The sequence below is a fragment of the Manis pentadactyla genome, chromosome 11 (genome assembly GCF_030020395.1).
Source record: "Manis pentadactyla isolate mManPen7 chromosome 11, mManPen7.hap1, whole genome shotgun sequence".
NCBI lineage: Eukaryota > Metazoa > Chordata > Mammalia > Pholidota > Manidae > Manis > Manis pentadactyla.
The window spans coordinates 100,819,094-100,836,095 of NC_080029.1; the positions used below are offsets into that span (position 1 = coordinate 100,819,094).

The window sequence follows — 17,002 nt, forward strand, 5'->3', positions numbered from 1 at the left end:
AAAGGAAAACCCATCAGGCTAACATCAGACTTCTCGACAGAAACCCTACAAGCCAGAAGAGAATGGCATGATATATTTAATACAATGAAACAGAAGGGCCTTGAACCAAGGATACTGTATCCAGCACAACTATCATTCAAATATGACAAAAAAAAAAAAAAAAAAAAAAAGTACACACTTCCAATTGTTAAATAAATAAGTAACCGGCATGTAATGTATAGCATAAGGAATATAGTCAAAGTATTGTAACAACTTGGTATGGTGATAGCTGGCACCTGAATTATCATGTATATAAATGTTGAATCACTATGTTGTACACCTGAAACTAATGTAATGTAATACTGTGTTTCAACTACCCTTCAATAAAAAATAATTATCTACAAAAAAATAAATTAATAAATAAATAAAATAAAATTGCTGAATGATTAAAAAAAAAAAAAAAAAGAACATACGGGATGTGAACAGTTCCCAGGAATGGGTTGTTTTAATTTGTCTGATTTCTCTCAGACTGTTCAAGTACAGTTGGACAATATCCACCATATCATAGATAAGTTTTCACAAATGCCTAAGGTGCCTTAATGGTTTTCTTGGTTTCACTGGAGATGGCTGGTAATTACAGATATGCTTTGGTTATGTAACTATACTCCTATTATGTTAATGTGTGTGCGCAATTTAAGTAGTAGCTTAAAACCTATATATGCTGAAGTTACTCTACAAGAAGATATGTCAAAGAAATAATCAATCTTCCCATGTTTTCTTCCGCCTGCTACTTCTATAGCGTTTCTTCTTCCTTCTTAATTACAACCCTTAAATAGAATTCGTGCCTCATATCGAATTTACCGAGTATCATAATTCCTCCAAGTGGTAAAGATACCTCAAGACAAATGCTGGGCATAGAAGCCACAGGGCATAAATCTGCAAAGAAGTCAAAAGCTAACCTTTTTGAACAATATGGCTTATCTCTCACTTACCAACTTTACATTTTCCTGTATGGCCCCGGAAGATGACTGGTTAGCCACAGACGGGTAAGATTCCTCAAGGGAGGAACAACCTAAGACAGGCACAGTCGCAGGGGGGTCATCAGGTGAGAAATTGGGGATCAACAGAGGTGAGGCTTAGAACCTCACCCCCCCTGTTTTGAGAGAAACCTGCATCCGTGGATGTTTTATTACCCTTGTCTAGCTTGGATTAACACATAGTCTACAGGCACACACTTGATCATCTACATTTGCTCTCTTACAACACTAAACTATGTTTTCTACCTTTATCTTGCATCTACCTACCACTTCAGCATTTTATTAAAAATAATAATAATAATAATAATAATAAAGGGAGAAATGTGGGATCCACATATAAATCAAGTATAAAAATTAAACAAATATTCATATTTGACCTGATTGTTTATAATTCATAATGTGTGATCAAAACCAAAAGTTTCTGTGATGACTGCCCTTGTACTGTTCACCGTGTAAGAACTTGTTCACCATGTAAGAACTTGTTCGTTATGCTTCAGAAGATTGGAGACTGACGAGAATTAGGCTTGGGGTGGATTAATGATTGTGCATTGAGCATTGAGTCCCCTATACAGAATTTTATTGTTGTTAACAACCATTTGATCAATAAATATGAGAGATGCAAAAAAAAGAAAATATCTTTTTTGTGGTAAATGTATCTGCCACATATTCACCAACAAAACTGTGATATTAGTGAGCATTTCAATGTGAAGTCACTCTATCAATTAAAATCAGAGTAGATTATCAACAGAGCACACCCTTCTTGGTCTGAACGAGAAAAACATTTTAATCAATGGTTCTCGTAGTCTAGTCTCTTAAGGCATTGGCACCAATCCCATGCTCGGCAGTACATCTTCTTTTTTTTTTTTAACCCCACTTTCCCCCAGTGATAACATCTTACAAATGGGGTAGGGGTGGGTGGGTGAAATAGGTGAAGGGGATAAAGAGGCACAAATCTCAGTCATAATACAAATTAGTCACAGGGATGAAAGTACAGCATAGAGAATACAGTCAATAGTTCTGTAACATCATTTTATGTTGACAGTAACTGCATTAGATGGGGTGAGCAGTTAATAATGTATATAATTGTTGAGTAACTATGTTATATAATTGAAACCAATAAAATATTGTTTATCAACTATACTCAACTTAAAATAATCACAAAAAAGGGAAATAATTATAGTACAGTATCACAACCAGGAAATTGACCCTATACCGTCAGAAACAGAACATATCCATCATCATAAGGATTCATGCTGCCCTTTCACAGCCACACCCACTTTGTTCTTGCCCTCACCCCTCCTTAATCTTAGGCACCCACTGATCTCTTCTCCACCTGTATAACTTTGTCATTTCAAGTGTGTTATGTAAGTGGACTCATACAGTTAAGTGACCTTTTGGGATTGGCTTTTTCTCAGCATACCCTGGAACTTCACTCAAGTTATGTGTATTAATAGTCCAATCTTTTTAAAGCTGAGTCACATTCCATGGTATGGCTATACCAGGGCAGTTATTTCTACTTCCCCTTATAACCAAGAGTTCACTACATACCTAAGACAGTCATCTGTCCATTGATTTTCATAGTGCAATTTAATTATCAACTTCCTCTTTTTGGCATAACAGAGACCGTTAGTCTCTGGAACTTTCATTTAGGCTTGAATAAAGGCTGGTTCACACTGGTGATTTACTTACAACAGGCTGTCCTGGAGTAGGTGGTTTATCTTCTCCATCACTCCCTGAAGATATATCATCTGCACCTCCAAACAGATCCATGGTTCCACTGTTATCTTCAATATAGATGGAAAAATGCATAGAATTAATATCTGTAGCATTCACCAAAGCTATCATATTAACATATCACAAGGTTTCTGGAGCACACACCAGGGAACCACCCAAACACAACTCTGAGCCTGGCTCTCAAAAGATCTGATTAGAGGCCTGTGGAGAGGGAAGGGGGCAAATCCAGTGAAAGGCACTTCTTCCTCCCTTCATTTACTACATCCTTGTTCTTCCACTTTGCCTTACTCCCCAGGAGCCAGATGTCCTCCTACATCTATCTAGATACTCAAATTTGTGCCTTAAGCACTCCATGCAGGCCTGCTCTTTACACTGCCCCTCAAGTTTTAAATTATAGGTCTGTGTTTATCCAGGCTTCCCTCCTCTCAGGCAGAACTTCACCTAAGCAAAACAACAACAATAATCTGTATTAAACCAATTAACCAAGGTTGGGGAGAAAAGTAGGTGAACAGAAAGATAGGAGAGTGGTCATAAAGAAGCCTGCTTAAAACTGAGATTATAGAATGGCTGCAATTTTTGGTAATGGCATGGTCTGTGATAAAATGATGAGAGTGAGTTACTGACAAAAGGTGGAGGACTGATCACTGAAAAAGAAAAGACAGCCTATCAGAATGGCCAAAATCCAGAAAACTGTTAACATCAAATGCTGACAAAAATATAAAGCAACAGGAACTCCCATTCATTGCTTGTAGGAACACAAATGGAACAGCCACTTTGCAAGACAAGTTTCTTACAAAACTGATCACAAACTCTTAACATATACTCAAGCAATTGTGCTCTTTAGTATTTACCAAAGGAATTGAAAAAATTCATAACCACACAAAAATCTGTACACAAATGTTTATAGCAGCTTTATTCATAATTGCCAAAACCTAGAAGCAACCAAGATGTGCTTCAGTAGGTGAATGGATAAACTGTGGTACATCCAAACAATGGAATATTATTCAGTGCAAAAAAAGAAGTGAGCTGTCAAGCCAAGAAAAGACATGGAGGAAATTTAAGTGCCTATTACTAAGTGAAAGATGATAATCTGAAAAGGCTACATTCTGTATGATTCCAACTATATGACTTTCTGGAAAAGGAGAAACTATGGAGAGGGTAAAAGATAAGTGGTTGCCAGAGATTAAGGAGAATCTTTCGATGAATAGGCAGAGCACAGAGAATTTTTAGGACACTGAATTACTCTACATGATACCATAATGATGCATTATACATTTGTCCAAACCCATGGGATGCACATAACCAAGAATGACCTGTAATGCAAACCATGAACTTTGAGTGATAATGATGCGTCATTATAGGTTCATCAGTTTTACAAAAGACCCAGTCTGGAAGGGGGTGCTGACAATGGAGGAGGCTATGCACACATCAGGGTATATAGGAACTCTGTGTACCTTCCCCTCAACTTTGCTGTGAAACTTGAACGGCTCTAAAAACAATTAAGACTTAATTTTTAAAAATGTGAAATTAAAAAAAAAGAGAGAGAGAGAGAGGAAAAGGAGGCAAGGGAAGTCAGAGCATTGAAAAGTTTATCTATATGATAAAATCACCAAAACTACAAATTCACTCACCAGTTTTCCTGTCCCTTCCTGATTTCCTTCTTAGTTCTTATCACCACACTATATATTTAACTTACTTACTGTTTTACTGTCAGTCTCGGTACCCTGCTTTGTAAATTCTACAAGGGAGAGGTCTTTCTCTGTTTTGATTATTGCTACATTCCCAGTGCCCAGAAGGGTACTAGTATAAAACAGATCCTCCATAAATGTGAACAAAATGAAAGGAGATATTTAATTATCTAATATCTAATTCTCACGGCAACCCCATAAGATGGTTAGTATCACTTCTTCTTTAAAGATCAGAAAATGGAAGTGTAGTAAATAATTAATTTGACCAAAATCATATAGTTGAAAAGTGGAGTCAGAAAGACTCTAAATAACTTAGGTCATATTCCAAAGTCTAGGTACATAACTACTAGTTATAGATTTAAAGATCTTAAAGTAAACCCTAGAACTTGCTATTCTGTCCAGCTCTCTCCTTTTCTCTCTCTGGTTGCCCCTCCAAATGATTGCTTTAGTTATGTTACTCATGATAATTTATATAAGCTACTAGAATAAATTCCAAATTACCATGCAGCATAATAACAGTTGTGAGGAAGAAAGGGATTAAGGGGCATTATGACTGGTACACATGGTGTGGGGGTGTCAAGGGGAAGACAGTGAAGCACATAGAAGACAAGCAGTGACTCTGGAATCTTGCTATGCTGATGGACAGTGACTGTGGTGGGGTGGGAGGGGTACTCAATAATACGGGTGACTGTAGTGACCACAACGTTGCTCATGTGAAACCTTCATAAAATTGTATATGAATGATACCTCAATAAAAATAATGATAATAATGGTTGTGCATAATCAAACTACCAAAATTATGTTTTCTCTAACTTTGATACTAACATCTTTACTGTATAGTTATTAGCCATTTGAAAAATAGTCATACATAGAGATGAACAAGTAGATCTTTTATCCTTGCAACAAACCTACCTTACCTGGATCACTGGGTTTTTACAAACTCTTCATCTAACCCCCTGGTTCCCAGTGGGTGCGGCACTGCCCACCAGTGGGTGCTGAAGAAATCTGAGGGGGCATTCTTAATCCAAGACATATTAAGGGGGCATTGGGGACCAGCCACTGCCCCCTTGGGTAATACTTGCATGAACGCAATGAAAGGTTTGATTAATACTCCACAGTGAATTTGATCAAAGCGAAGGCTACTATTTCTGCATTCATGTCAAAACTTGACTTGCACAAAAGAAATTTGAGTCGAAGACAATTTTATCAGTTCCCAAATCCTTCTTCAGTGGAAACTGATGATGACATTCAGTTTACAGCCAGCATTTGGAAGCACTTAAAGAAGATTTTAAAAATCAATTCAGGATTTACTCAGCATGATTATTCCAGAAGGGGCCCTAAACCCTTCCTGGAACCTACAAGTAGCAGAAGCATCCCTGCAGGAGGGGTTGATAGAATTGTCAATAAACGAAGACCTGAAATTAAAATTTGAAATTTAAAAATGGATATCAAGAATTTTGGCTTCAAAGGCACATTCCGATATTATATTCAGCCTTATGAGCTGAAGCAAATAAGTTTTTCATTGAATTTCCATCATCATATTTAGCTGAAAGAAGACTTAGCATAATCAGCAATCTATTAACAAAGAAAAGAAACAAACTATCAATAGTGGAACATGGAGATTTAAGATTGCTGATGACAAAAATGACACCAAACATTGAAAAATTAGTGTCATCTCACCAAGCTCAACCCTCTCACTAATAAAGATTTTATTCATTTTTAAAAATAATATATACTTTTTAAATTTTTAAAATTTTTATTGTACTTTGAGCAATACATTAATATTGTTAATTTCTTCTAATAAAATAATTTGAAAAAAAATCTGCCCTTGTTTTATGTATAGGATAGTACAATTCACCTAAGGGGGGGCGTTATCAAATCACTCTTTGAAAAAGTGGGCACTAAGCCAAAAAAGGTTGGGAACCTAAGATCTAACCCATAGCTTGAAGAATCAGGGTCTTTATCTGATATTAACCTGTTAAGAACTTAAGAACAAGTTGCCCTGGAACTGTCATGATTCAAACTGCAGAATGGACATTGTCACCTCTACCTCAACCAGAACCCCAACCCCCTAACAACAGATTCCCTCTAATTACAGATGAAGAAGTAGGTTCTTCTTCAACTAATTAAGCAGAAACAGTTTCTCACACCTGTACAACTTCCTGCATACACTAAGTGTATCCACACTCTTTTTCTGTGGGCCTTGCAGCCTGGGATGAATGCCCAGTATTGGGAGTACACTACCGTTAAATGTAGAAAGAGGGATGCCTATCTGTATGTATGTATGTATATGTGTATGTGTATCTATATGTAAAAGAACATACATGGAATACCTTTTGGTACCTCAGTGTCACTATCCATTTCTGAATCAGATGCGATTGTGTTCTTGCGCTTCATTCGTAAAACTTCATCTTCGCTATCACTGCCTCTCGCAGATTCTGTAAGAGTAGAATGAGAGGTTCTGCATAATCACAGTCTTACCATACCTTTGAATTTTGTGTTTTAAAAGCAACATCAGAGATAAACTGATACACCCATACAATGGAAAACTACTCAGTAGTAAGTAAGAATCAACTATTATACATGTAACAATTTGGATGAACCTCAAATGCAGTATGCTAAATGCAAGAAGCCTAAGTGAAATAAAAAGGGTACATACCATATTATTCCACTTATCTGATGACATTCTCAAAAAGACAAACTTTAGTAACAGAACAGATCAGTAGCTGTCAGGGTGGGGGAAGGATGTGACTACAAGGGACAGGAGGGAATTTTTTAGGGTGACAGAACTGTTTTGTATCCAGACTGTGGTGGTAGTTACATGATCTATACGCGCATCAACATTAATAGAATTATACGTACATGTATAAAAATCTACTTACTTGGTGAATTTAAAAATAAAATTAATCAAAGGAACACTGGTTTCTGTAAGCAGAAAAACTTGGTAGAATGAGCAAAGCAGTACTGAAACTCCTGATTAAATTTATACACAACTCATTACAGAGGGAAAAAAGAGGTAAAAATATTGCAATGAAAGAGACAAATGTAACATTATTTCTGAACAGTAAAATGTTTATCCTAATTGTAAAGTTCAGAAGATCAACTGAACATCTGTAGAGCTAGTTAGGAAGGCCAGATACAAGATTTCCTACTACAAGCCTAGTCTTATGTTAGGCTGCTAGTATTTGGGAAATAATACCTGAGCCTTAATGATTCTGGTAACAGTACAAATAACTCTACCCAGAACTGATTACTGATACTTACTGCAGTCTTATAGTCTATATAGACCTGGAAATATTTTGACCACTTCTCTTAAATAATTCTAAAATATGGTTCTGAATGCTATCTTGTGAGGCATGTACTACATGGGAAGAAATCCCTCCCTTCACATTTTAAGTTCTCTAAGAAGATCAGATCAATATATAATTATAAGCAATTACCTACAGAAATGAAGCAATCCAGATATTACTTCAGGAAGACTTCCAACCTAATCAGTGTAATACAAAGAAACAAGGTCTCTGAGTTTTTAATATTCTATATGAAGAATGTGTTAACTTGAGCAGAATAGCACATAAACGGCTATGATAAGAGAGGGTCCAGAAGTCAAACTTCGGCTGTGTGTTTCCTGTAGCCTTTAGGGAACGAGTATTGTGACCCCAGCACATCTCCTAGGGAGAGGATGCAGGTGTCAAGCTGTCAGAACTCACTGAGACCACCCAGGGGCTTTCGTATCCTGGATGTTAATCTCCCCAGGCAGCCTCCTGATTATTAGAATACAGCATCCAAGGTAGATTTTTTCCCAAGGGAAAGGATACAATTAGAGAGAAATAACTGATCCTTTTGAGACAAATGATTTTTCATATCAGAGTTTATAAACTTGTTTCTGGTTAATTTGATTAGTTTGAGTAAACTCCCTGGAGCCTTATTACCACTAGATGATCAAATTTTGGACCACAAAAAACTGAGCTGGAACATGGTGTTCACACTGCAGTACAGCTCCCCTATGGGGATGTTTCAACAGTACTGTGTTTTTTTTCCACCAGGCAAACCTATTCTTACCTAAGGCATGCTCTTCGGCTGCCCACAGAAATGGAACCGACTCTATTCATTATCTAGTTACCCTAGCACCCTACATCTTCCTCTGAAACTGTCCTCTTTAAGTATTTTTCTTCCTATCATCAATTAAGAAATGAAAATGGAGTAGATAGAAATAATAAATGGATTAGAAAATTAAAAAAAAACACACACAACAAAATGTATGGATTTAAAAAAGACTGAAATGGCGGGACAAAAGAGAAAAAACAGGGTACCAAAGACGGGAATACAAAAAGAATAAAGACCCACTGCTGTATCTAGATGCTTCTGCCAAACCATTTTGGTTTCCAAAAATGTATTACCTGATTTATGGTCCTGTTCCTCTTCATCATCTGAATGCTGCCTGTGTTCTTCATCCGAGGCCTGTGCCCTTTCATCATCAGAATTTTGCATTTTCTCCTCATCAGACATCTGTGGCTGTTCCTCATCATCAGAATTCTGTTTCTCATCCTCATTATCAGAAGCTGCTGGCTGTTCATCATCAGAATTGGCCTTCTCCTCCTCAGACAGTGGTTGTCTCTCATCATCTGAAAGCTGAGGCCTCTCCTCATCATCTGTGTTCTGCATTTTCTCATCATCATCATCAGAATTCTGCAGCTTATCTTCATCAGATCCTTGCTCCCTCTCCTCATCATCAGAATTTTGTATTTTGTCATCATCTGACTGGTCACTTTTATCTTCTCTGCCCCATTTTTCATCATCTGACTGTGCTTTTTCAGAGCCCTCTGCATCTGAGTGGTGACTCCCTCCATCTGATCTATGACCTTCATCTTCATCATCATTATGGACTTCTGATCCACTGTGCTGATCGACATCTGAGGGGTCATTGTCTTCACGGTCAGAACGCTCAGAAGCTTCTGATCTATTGTCTGATCTTTCAGAGTGATTGTCAGTCCCACTATGATGAGAAGCTCCCTCATCCTCACTGTCCTCTCCAAACAGTTCCTGATTACTCGGTTTTCCTGAATCACCTCTTTCATCTTGATCACTTTCACTTCCAGAGGCATTACTGCCAGAAGCAACATTCTCTTGGTCAGACTCAGAGTCTGATCCAGAATCAGAATCTACTGGAACATATAAACACAGGGTGATGTCAGCAAAAAAGAATAAGGAACACTGAAAGTCCATCAGACATAAAGCATGAAAACCTTGTTTAAAAAAAACCTGTCAGAATCTACTTTCTCTGCATTATGGAAACTAACCAAGAGTTGCAACAACCAGGGGAATATTTACAAGAAAAAACAGCTGAATTTCTGTAAGAAAACAGAACTTTGTTGTGTTTAACTTAGCTTTTTTATCCTCTCCTCACCTGCTCCCCAGTCCAATGGTGTCTTGAAGGTAACAGCTTGCATTTCTGGTATACGTACCACTACTGGAGGAAGCAGAAACGACCTCATTTACAAAGCATCACGGTTGTTAGTTTTGATCTGTCTGATGGATCACTGAAGAACTGGTTCAAAGGGTTTGACTTTATTAACTTGGAACACTCTCAGTGCGGAGGCAATTACCTGGGAGTGTTTGTTAAAAACGTTTACAGGCAAATGTATTAGTTGCCTCTGCTTGGGACAATGGATAGCAGTTGGGGCAAACAACAGACTAACAAAAAAGCTTGGGAGGAAAGGGAGGGGCATAATACAGGGAGTAATAGCTTTTAAAAGCTCCCACATTCTCCTAGAGATCTGGAAGGCCATGCACTTTCCCAGTGCTGGGCACACACTCGGGGAAGAAAAGGTCCCAAGCCCTCATTTCTGGTTGACCTTCAGGCTCTGTGAAAGCAAGAAATGAAGGCAAAGACAGGTTGTGAATTGCCCGCTTGATTGTTGAAAGCATGCCCCAACTTGTTACAGACAGCCAATCTACATACACTGAGTATTTTTAAATTCTAGGCATTTAAGGATATTTCTCTCCAACTACCAACTGACCACTAATTAAAGAACAGACACTCAATGATCACACATAACAAAGATTAGAGACATTACAAAATTACTTCAAAAGACTCACTAACTAATAAGTACGACAATAAACAGCAGCAACAAACCCTAGCAGAATGTGATTTCCTAAGTTGCCACATCATAAAATTCAAAATGCCCAGTTATTACTTAAAAAAGGCATGCAAAGAAATAAGGAAGTATGGACCATACATTTGAAAAAAAGCTATAAAGTGTCCCTGAAAAAGCCCAGACAATGAAAATGGTGTCTTACCAAATAGAGAATACCAATAAAAAGACAGATACTTTAAAAAAGAAAAACAGAAATTCTGGAATTGAAAAGTGTAACTGAAATGAAAAATTCACTGAAGCAGCTAAACAGCAGGTGTGAGCAGGAAGAAGAAAGAATCAGCAAAATTTAAGTTAGGTCAATTGAGAATATCCAGTGTAATACCATCAAGTGTACCAAGATATAGACAAATAAGAGTCCCAGAAGAACAGAAAAGGGCAGAAATAACATTTGAAGAAATAATGGCCCAAAACTTCCCAAATGTGATGAAAGACATCAACCTACACATTTAAGCTTAAAGAACACCAAATAGGATAAAGAGATCCACTCCTAGACATACCATTATCAAACTACTGAAGAAAAGGACAAAAAGAATCCTGAAAGCAGCAAAAGAGAAGCAATTTGTCCCACACAAGGGAACCTCAATAAGGGTAACAACTTTCTCATCAGAAACCATGGAAACCAGGAGGCAGTGGGATGACATATTCAAAGTGCTGAAAGAAAAAGACTATCAACCAAGAATTCCATACCCAGCAAACCTATGCTTCAAATATGAAGGAGATAGGCTCAACAAAAGAAAAAAATAGATAAATTGGACCTAAAATGAAAAACTTTCTTGCAACAAAGGACATTATCAAGAAAGTGAGAATACAATACAACCTACAGAATGGGAGAAAAATTTGCAAACCATGTATCTAACAAGTGTCTAATAGCCAAAATATATAAAGAATGTTTACAACTCAACAAAAAGAGAACCCAAATAAAAAATTGACAAAAGATTTGAATAGACATTTCTGTAAAGTTATACAAATGACCAACAAGCACATGAAAAGATGATCAACATTATTAACCATAAAGAAATGCACATTGAAGCCACAATGAGATACTACTTGACACCAACAGGGATGGCTATGTTAAAAAAAAAAAGGAAAAACATAAAATAATAAAATAAGTGTTAGCAAGGATGCAAAGAAATGAAACCCTTAAACATTACTGGTAGTAACTAAATAAGTAAGTAGAGAAGTTGGTATTAATGTATTTCTGGTTAGTAACTCCTCTTCTTTTATTAGGTTTCAAGGCAATTACATAAAACGATTATAAATCCACATCACTGGGCAATGTATAAAGACATAATTTGTGACATAACAATGTAAATGCAAGAGGGGATGGAACTATATAGAAAAAAAGTTTTTGTATACTACTGAAATTAAATTGGTATTAGTCCAAGTTAGATTGTTATAAATTAAGATGTTAATTACAAGGGAATCAAAACAGTACACCAGAAGAAAATCAGTCATAAAAGGCAGTAATAGAGAAACTGAGGTACAAAAAGATAGAAAATATAGAAAACAAATAGCAAAATGGCAGAAGTCCTTCCTTATCAGTAATTAAGTCAAAGGGATTAACTTCTCTGGTGAAAAGACATTGACAGAGGGTTTAAAAAATGACCCATCTATAATCTGTCTACAAGAGATTCACTTTAGAACCGAATACACAAATAGGCTGAAAGTGCAAAGATGGGAAAATAATTCAATATAAATAATAACCAAATGAGAGTTACAGCAGTTATACAAATAGACAAAATACATATTAAGATGAAACTGTTATGAGATAAAAAAGGATCAATCCACATTAAAGATTCACAATTATAAATGTATGTGCACCTAAAAACAAAAACTGATAGAACTGACAGGAGAAATAGCTCAACAATAGTAAATGGAAACTTAAATACCTCACTTTCAATAGTGGCTAGAGCTAGACAGAAGATCAACAAGGTAACACCAGACTTGAACAACACTTATAAACCAAGCAGTCATAATAAACATGAATAGAGCACTCCAGCCAACAACAGAATATATATTCTTTCTAAGTGCACCTGGAACATTCTCCAGGATAGACCATATGTTATGACACCAACAGGGATGGTTATGTTAAAAAAAAAAGGAAAAACATAAAATAAGTGTTGGCAAGAATGCAAAGAAATGAATTTAAAGATTCATTAAATTTAAGATTTCAATAAATTTAAGATTGAAAACATACCAAGTATCTTTTCTGCCTACAATGCAATAAAATTGAATTCAATAATAGAAGGAAACCTGGAAAATCCAAATACATGGAAATTAAACAATGCACTTTTAAACAATCAAAGGCTCAAAGAAGAGATTATGAGGAAAATTAGAAAATACTTTTAAATGAAAATACAACATACGAATTCTTAAGGGATGCAGAGAAAGTAGTGTTCAAAGGAAAATTTGTAGCTGTAAACACCTACATTAAAAAATCTAAAACTGATAACCTAACCTTCCACTTTAAGGAACTAGAAATAGACTCAAATACAGAGGACAAACTGGTGGTTGGGAGGACGGGTCAAACAGGTGAAAGGGAAAACGAGGTACAAATTTCCAATTATAAAATAAGTAAGTCACCAGGATTAAAAGCACAGCATCGGGAATATAGTCAGTAATACTGTAGTAACTTTGTACGGTGACAGATGGTAACTACTTATCATATTGAGCATTTTGTAATGTATGTAAGTGTTGAATCACTATGTTGCGCACCTGAAACCAATATAATACTATCAACTATACTTCAATTTCAAAAAAGATTAAAGTAGACATCATTGAAACAGAATAGAAAAACAGAATCAATGAAAGAAAAGTTCATTCTTTGAAAACATGAACAAATTTGACAAACCTTTAGCTAGACTGACCAAGAAAAAAAGAGAACATTTAAATTACTGAAATCAAAAATGAAAGTGGGGACGTACTATTGACCTTACAGAAATAATGATTAAGAGAGAATACTATAAACAATTGCATGCCAACAAAGTAGATCATTTAGAGGAAATGGATCAATTCCCAGAAACACACAAACTACAAATGACTCAAGACAAAACAGAAAATCTGAATAGACCTATAACAAGTAGAATTTCAAACAGCAATCAATAAATTTCCAACTAAGAAAAGTTCAGGACCAGATAGCTTCACTGATAAATCTTATCAAATGTTTAAAGAATTAATGCCTATCCTTCTCAAACTCTTCCAAAAACTTGAAACATAGGGAACACCTCCTAACTCATTCTATGAGGCCAGTAATACCCTGGTACCAAAGCCAGACAAAGATGTCACAAAAAAAAAAAACTGCAGACTAGTATCTCTATATGAAAATACAAAAGCAAATATAGAATACAAAAATACTAGTAAATCCAGCAGCATGTTAAAAAAATATACACCATGACCAAGTGGGAGTTACCTTAGATATACAACAGTGGTTCAACATTCAAAACTCAAAGTGAAACACCATATTAACAAAGAAAGAAAAGTGATCATCTTAATTGATACAGAAAAGGCATATGACAAAATTTGACACCCTTTCATGATAAAACCACTCAACAAATTAGGAACAGAAGTGAATTTCCTCAACCTGATAAAGGGCAACTGTGAAAACCCCACAGCTAATATGTAATAGTGAAGGTATAGATACTTTCCCCCTAAGATCAGGAACAAGACAAAGACATCCACTCTCCTCTTTTCTATTCAACATTGTACAGGGCTTTCTAGTCAGAGCAACTAGGCAAGAAAAAGAAGTAAAAGGCATCCAAATTGGAAAGGAAGAGGTAAAACTATCTCTGTTTACACGACATGATCTTACATGTTGAAGATCCTAAAAAATCCACATATCCACAGACAAAAACAGAGCTAATGCATTCACCAAGGCTGCAAGATCCAAGATTACCAAACAAAATCAATTATATTTCTTTATACTAGCAATGAACAATCCAAAAATGATATGAATAATTCCCCTTGCCATAGTATCCAAAAGAATAAAATACTTAGGAATAAATTTAATCTATCAAATGTGGGTATACCTTAAAAACTACAAAATACTGTTGAAAGAAATTAAAGATGACCTGGCGCATTTATACATGAAAGAAACATACTGGGCCTAAGTAAGGATTCTAGCCATTGTTATGCCAAGAAATTTGTCAGGTGTAGTTACTTTCCACAACTCTCTTAGCTCAGGGAGATAATGAATGTGCTAGGCCTAACAGGAATTACCCTGTCACAACCACACTATCTTCACTATCTTCTTACCGATTATGGTAAGATGGAAGAAAGCAACAGACTTACAAGTAGGTAAAACAAGAAGCCCAGAAAAGAAACCATCTCCATACGTCAGTTCCCCATACACTAGGTTTGCAATGGGAAAAAGCATTGCAGGGAACATCTTAATGAACTGTCACTTCTACCCATCTAATTATTCCTCAAATATGCATTAGACATTAATGTAATGGGGTGCGGGGAGTGGGGGAAAGGAGGACAATTTGCAGAGACCATCTCTTTATCATTATATCCCCAATACCTAGCAAAGTAGCTAGAACATTACAGGGAATTAATAAACATATTGAGTGAACAACTTCAGGGAAGTGAGTCATGAGAGGGTTCACATGAACTGTGCCTTGAAGGGTAAATGGGATATGGATACGTAAAAATAAAGGGAAATGAGAACATCAGCAAAAGTAGGGAACAAGAGTTAGTATACAGGACTCTATACTTCCAGACTCATCCTCACTAGGATCACCTGGATACTCATCTGGACAGAGCACCACACACTGGATTTCCACATGATGCTCCCTTCACTACACTCTTAAAAATAGCAATATATGGGAGTGGAAGCAAAAAAGAACCACCACGATAACGCACTTCGCTAAGGAAAAAAGATACGTTACTTTGAGCCTGGAGGATTCGAAGAATTCTGAACTTGGTATTGGGCTTTTTCTCACTTCAAATAACTCCTATTCATACTTCAAATGGAAATATCCACACTTCTGCCAGAAATACTCCATGCACCATAAACATCATTCATTTCATCAACAAACCCTTTCTCTCTCTCGTCTCCAAACACAAACCCCATTTGTTGCCCAATCGAGTATCGCAGACTCAAGATTTTAGATGTAGTTTCTGCACTGGCTCTCCGAGGCACAGTCTCCGGTGGTAACGCCTAGCCCTATGCCGGGAACCTTCTCAGTCTCCTCACCCAGACGTCTCAAACTCCCCATCACGCCATGCTCTGATCTCATTCAAGACGTCATTCCAAGCCCCTCTGCCGTCCCGTCCGCGTATTTCTGAACATCTCATCTCCATTCATTGACAGACACTTCTTAATGTGTGTTGGTCTGCGCAAGACAACAGGGCAGGACCCCAGCGTTCCTCCCGGGGCTGCGCACGCTCGCCTGCGCCTCCATTCCTGCCCACCGCCCGCTTTGCTCCACACGCTCCCAGGAACTGCGTGCTCCATGGACACCAAGAACGTCCAGGCGCACACTCTGCGTCCGTGTTCCTCCACCGGGGAGGCTGGCACCGCCCGGGCGTAGGGGGCGCTGGGGCAGGAGTGGAGGAGGCGCCCCCGCCCGCTCGCAGTGCCGGCGCGTTTGAACACCCGGAACCGCTCTGCTTTTGGGCTTCCGCCGCAGAAGCCCCTCCAGGCAGCCCTCCTCCGAAGCCCAGCGGATACCACCTTTACGTTCGGCGTCGCTGTCAGCGTCGCTCCCGAAGAGATCCTCCATATCCGCCATTGCGGCACACATCCGCCGCTGTGTCGGCTGGGGGAGGCCTCGCGTCTGCCTTTACGAAACGGAACCAACGAGGCACGACAGTGTCGCAAAGATTTCCCGAAATGATTACTTTCCTTTTGTAACCTAGTTTTCGCGTGCACCCTGATCCTAACGCTTTTCGAATCTTATTTGTCCACGAGACGGGCAAGCCCCGCCCTTTCATCAGTATCTCTTCTTATTCGTGAGGGTTCTCACCGGGGGCGGGGACGTGCCCCATCTGGTGTCTTGCAGTGGGTGGTGCCTGGGGCGCTCCCTAGAAGGGCCCCTGACCACGTTGAACCTGTCGTGAGTTGGGCCTCAAGTCCTTTGTTTCTTAGTGACCAATGTTTCTCAAATTGTTGAGACCTCAAAGCGCCTTTGTTTATGTGGGTGTAACTCCTGGGGGGAAATATGTTCCCACCCAGGGGCAAATTACCTTTAAAGCAGAAATCAGTCAAAGGGGGAGATAAAATGGAGAAACCCGTTTATTGCTTACAAGCAGTCTGTCTAGTTCTGCTCGCCTGTCTCCGCCACCCAGCTGGAAGGGCCCCACCACACCTCTCCAGTCTCAGTGCTGAGCTTGCTTCCAACCCACCTTTTAACCATCTATTGATATGGACAAGAACTACTTCTCACCACCCCTTGGAAACACCTATTGA

At 37.9% G+C, this 17,002-nt stretch overlaps 1 protein-coding gene across 5 annotated transcripts in view; it reads right to left on the reverse strand.

The window, feature by feature from the left end:
• Positions 1 to 16,406, reverse strand: part of LEO1 (LEO1 homolog, Paf1/RNA polymerase II complex component) — a 36,872-nt gene extending 20,466 nt beyond the window's left edge. For 2 of the 5 annotated variants that reach the window (XM_036917767.2, XM_057488807.1), the window contains exons 1-4: positions 16,268 to 16,406; positions 8,836 to 9,597; positions 6,772 to 6,876; positions 2,706 to 2,800 (exon numbers count right to left, since the gene is read on the reverse strand). In XM_036917767.2, coding sequence (XP_036773662.2) covers positions 2,706 to 2,800; positions 6,772 to 6,876; positions 8,836 to 9,597; positions 16,268 to 16,337 — 1,032 coding nt within the window. In that variant the 5' untranslated portion in view covers positions 16,338 to 16,406. Of the gene's footprint in view, positions 1 to 2,705; positions 2,801 to 6,771; positions 6,877 to 8,835; positions 9,601 to 9,842; positions 9,906 to 15,787; positions 16,034 to 16,267 lie in introns of those variants that run through there. The other 3 variants (XM_036917765.2, XM_036917766.2, XM_036917768.2) reach the window with 3 other exon arrangements.
• Positions 16,407 to 17,002: the final 596 nt, after the last annotated feature.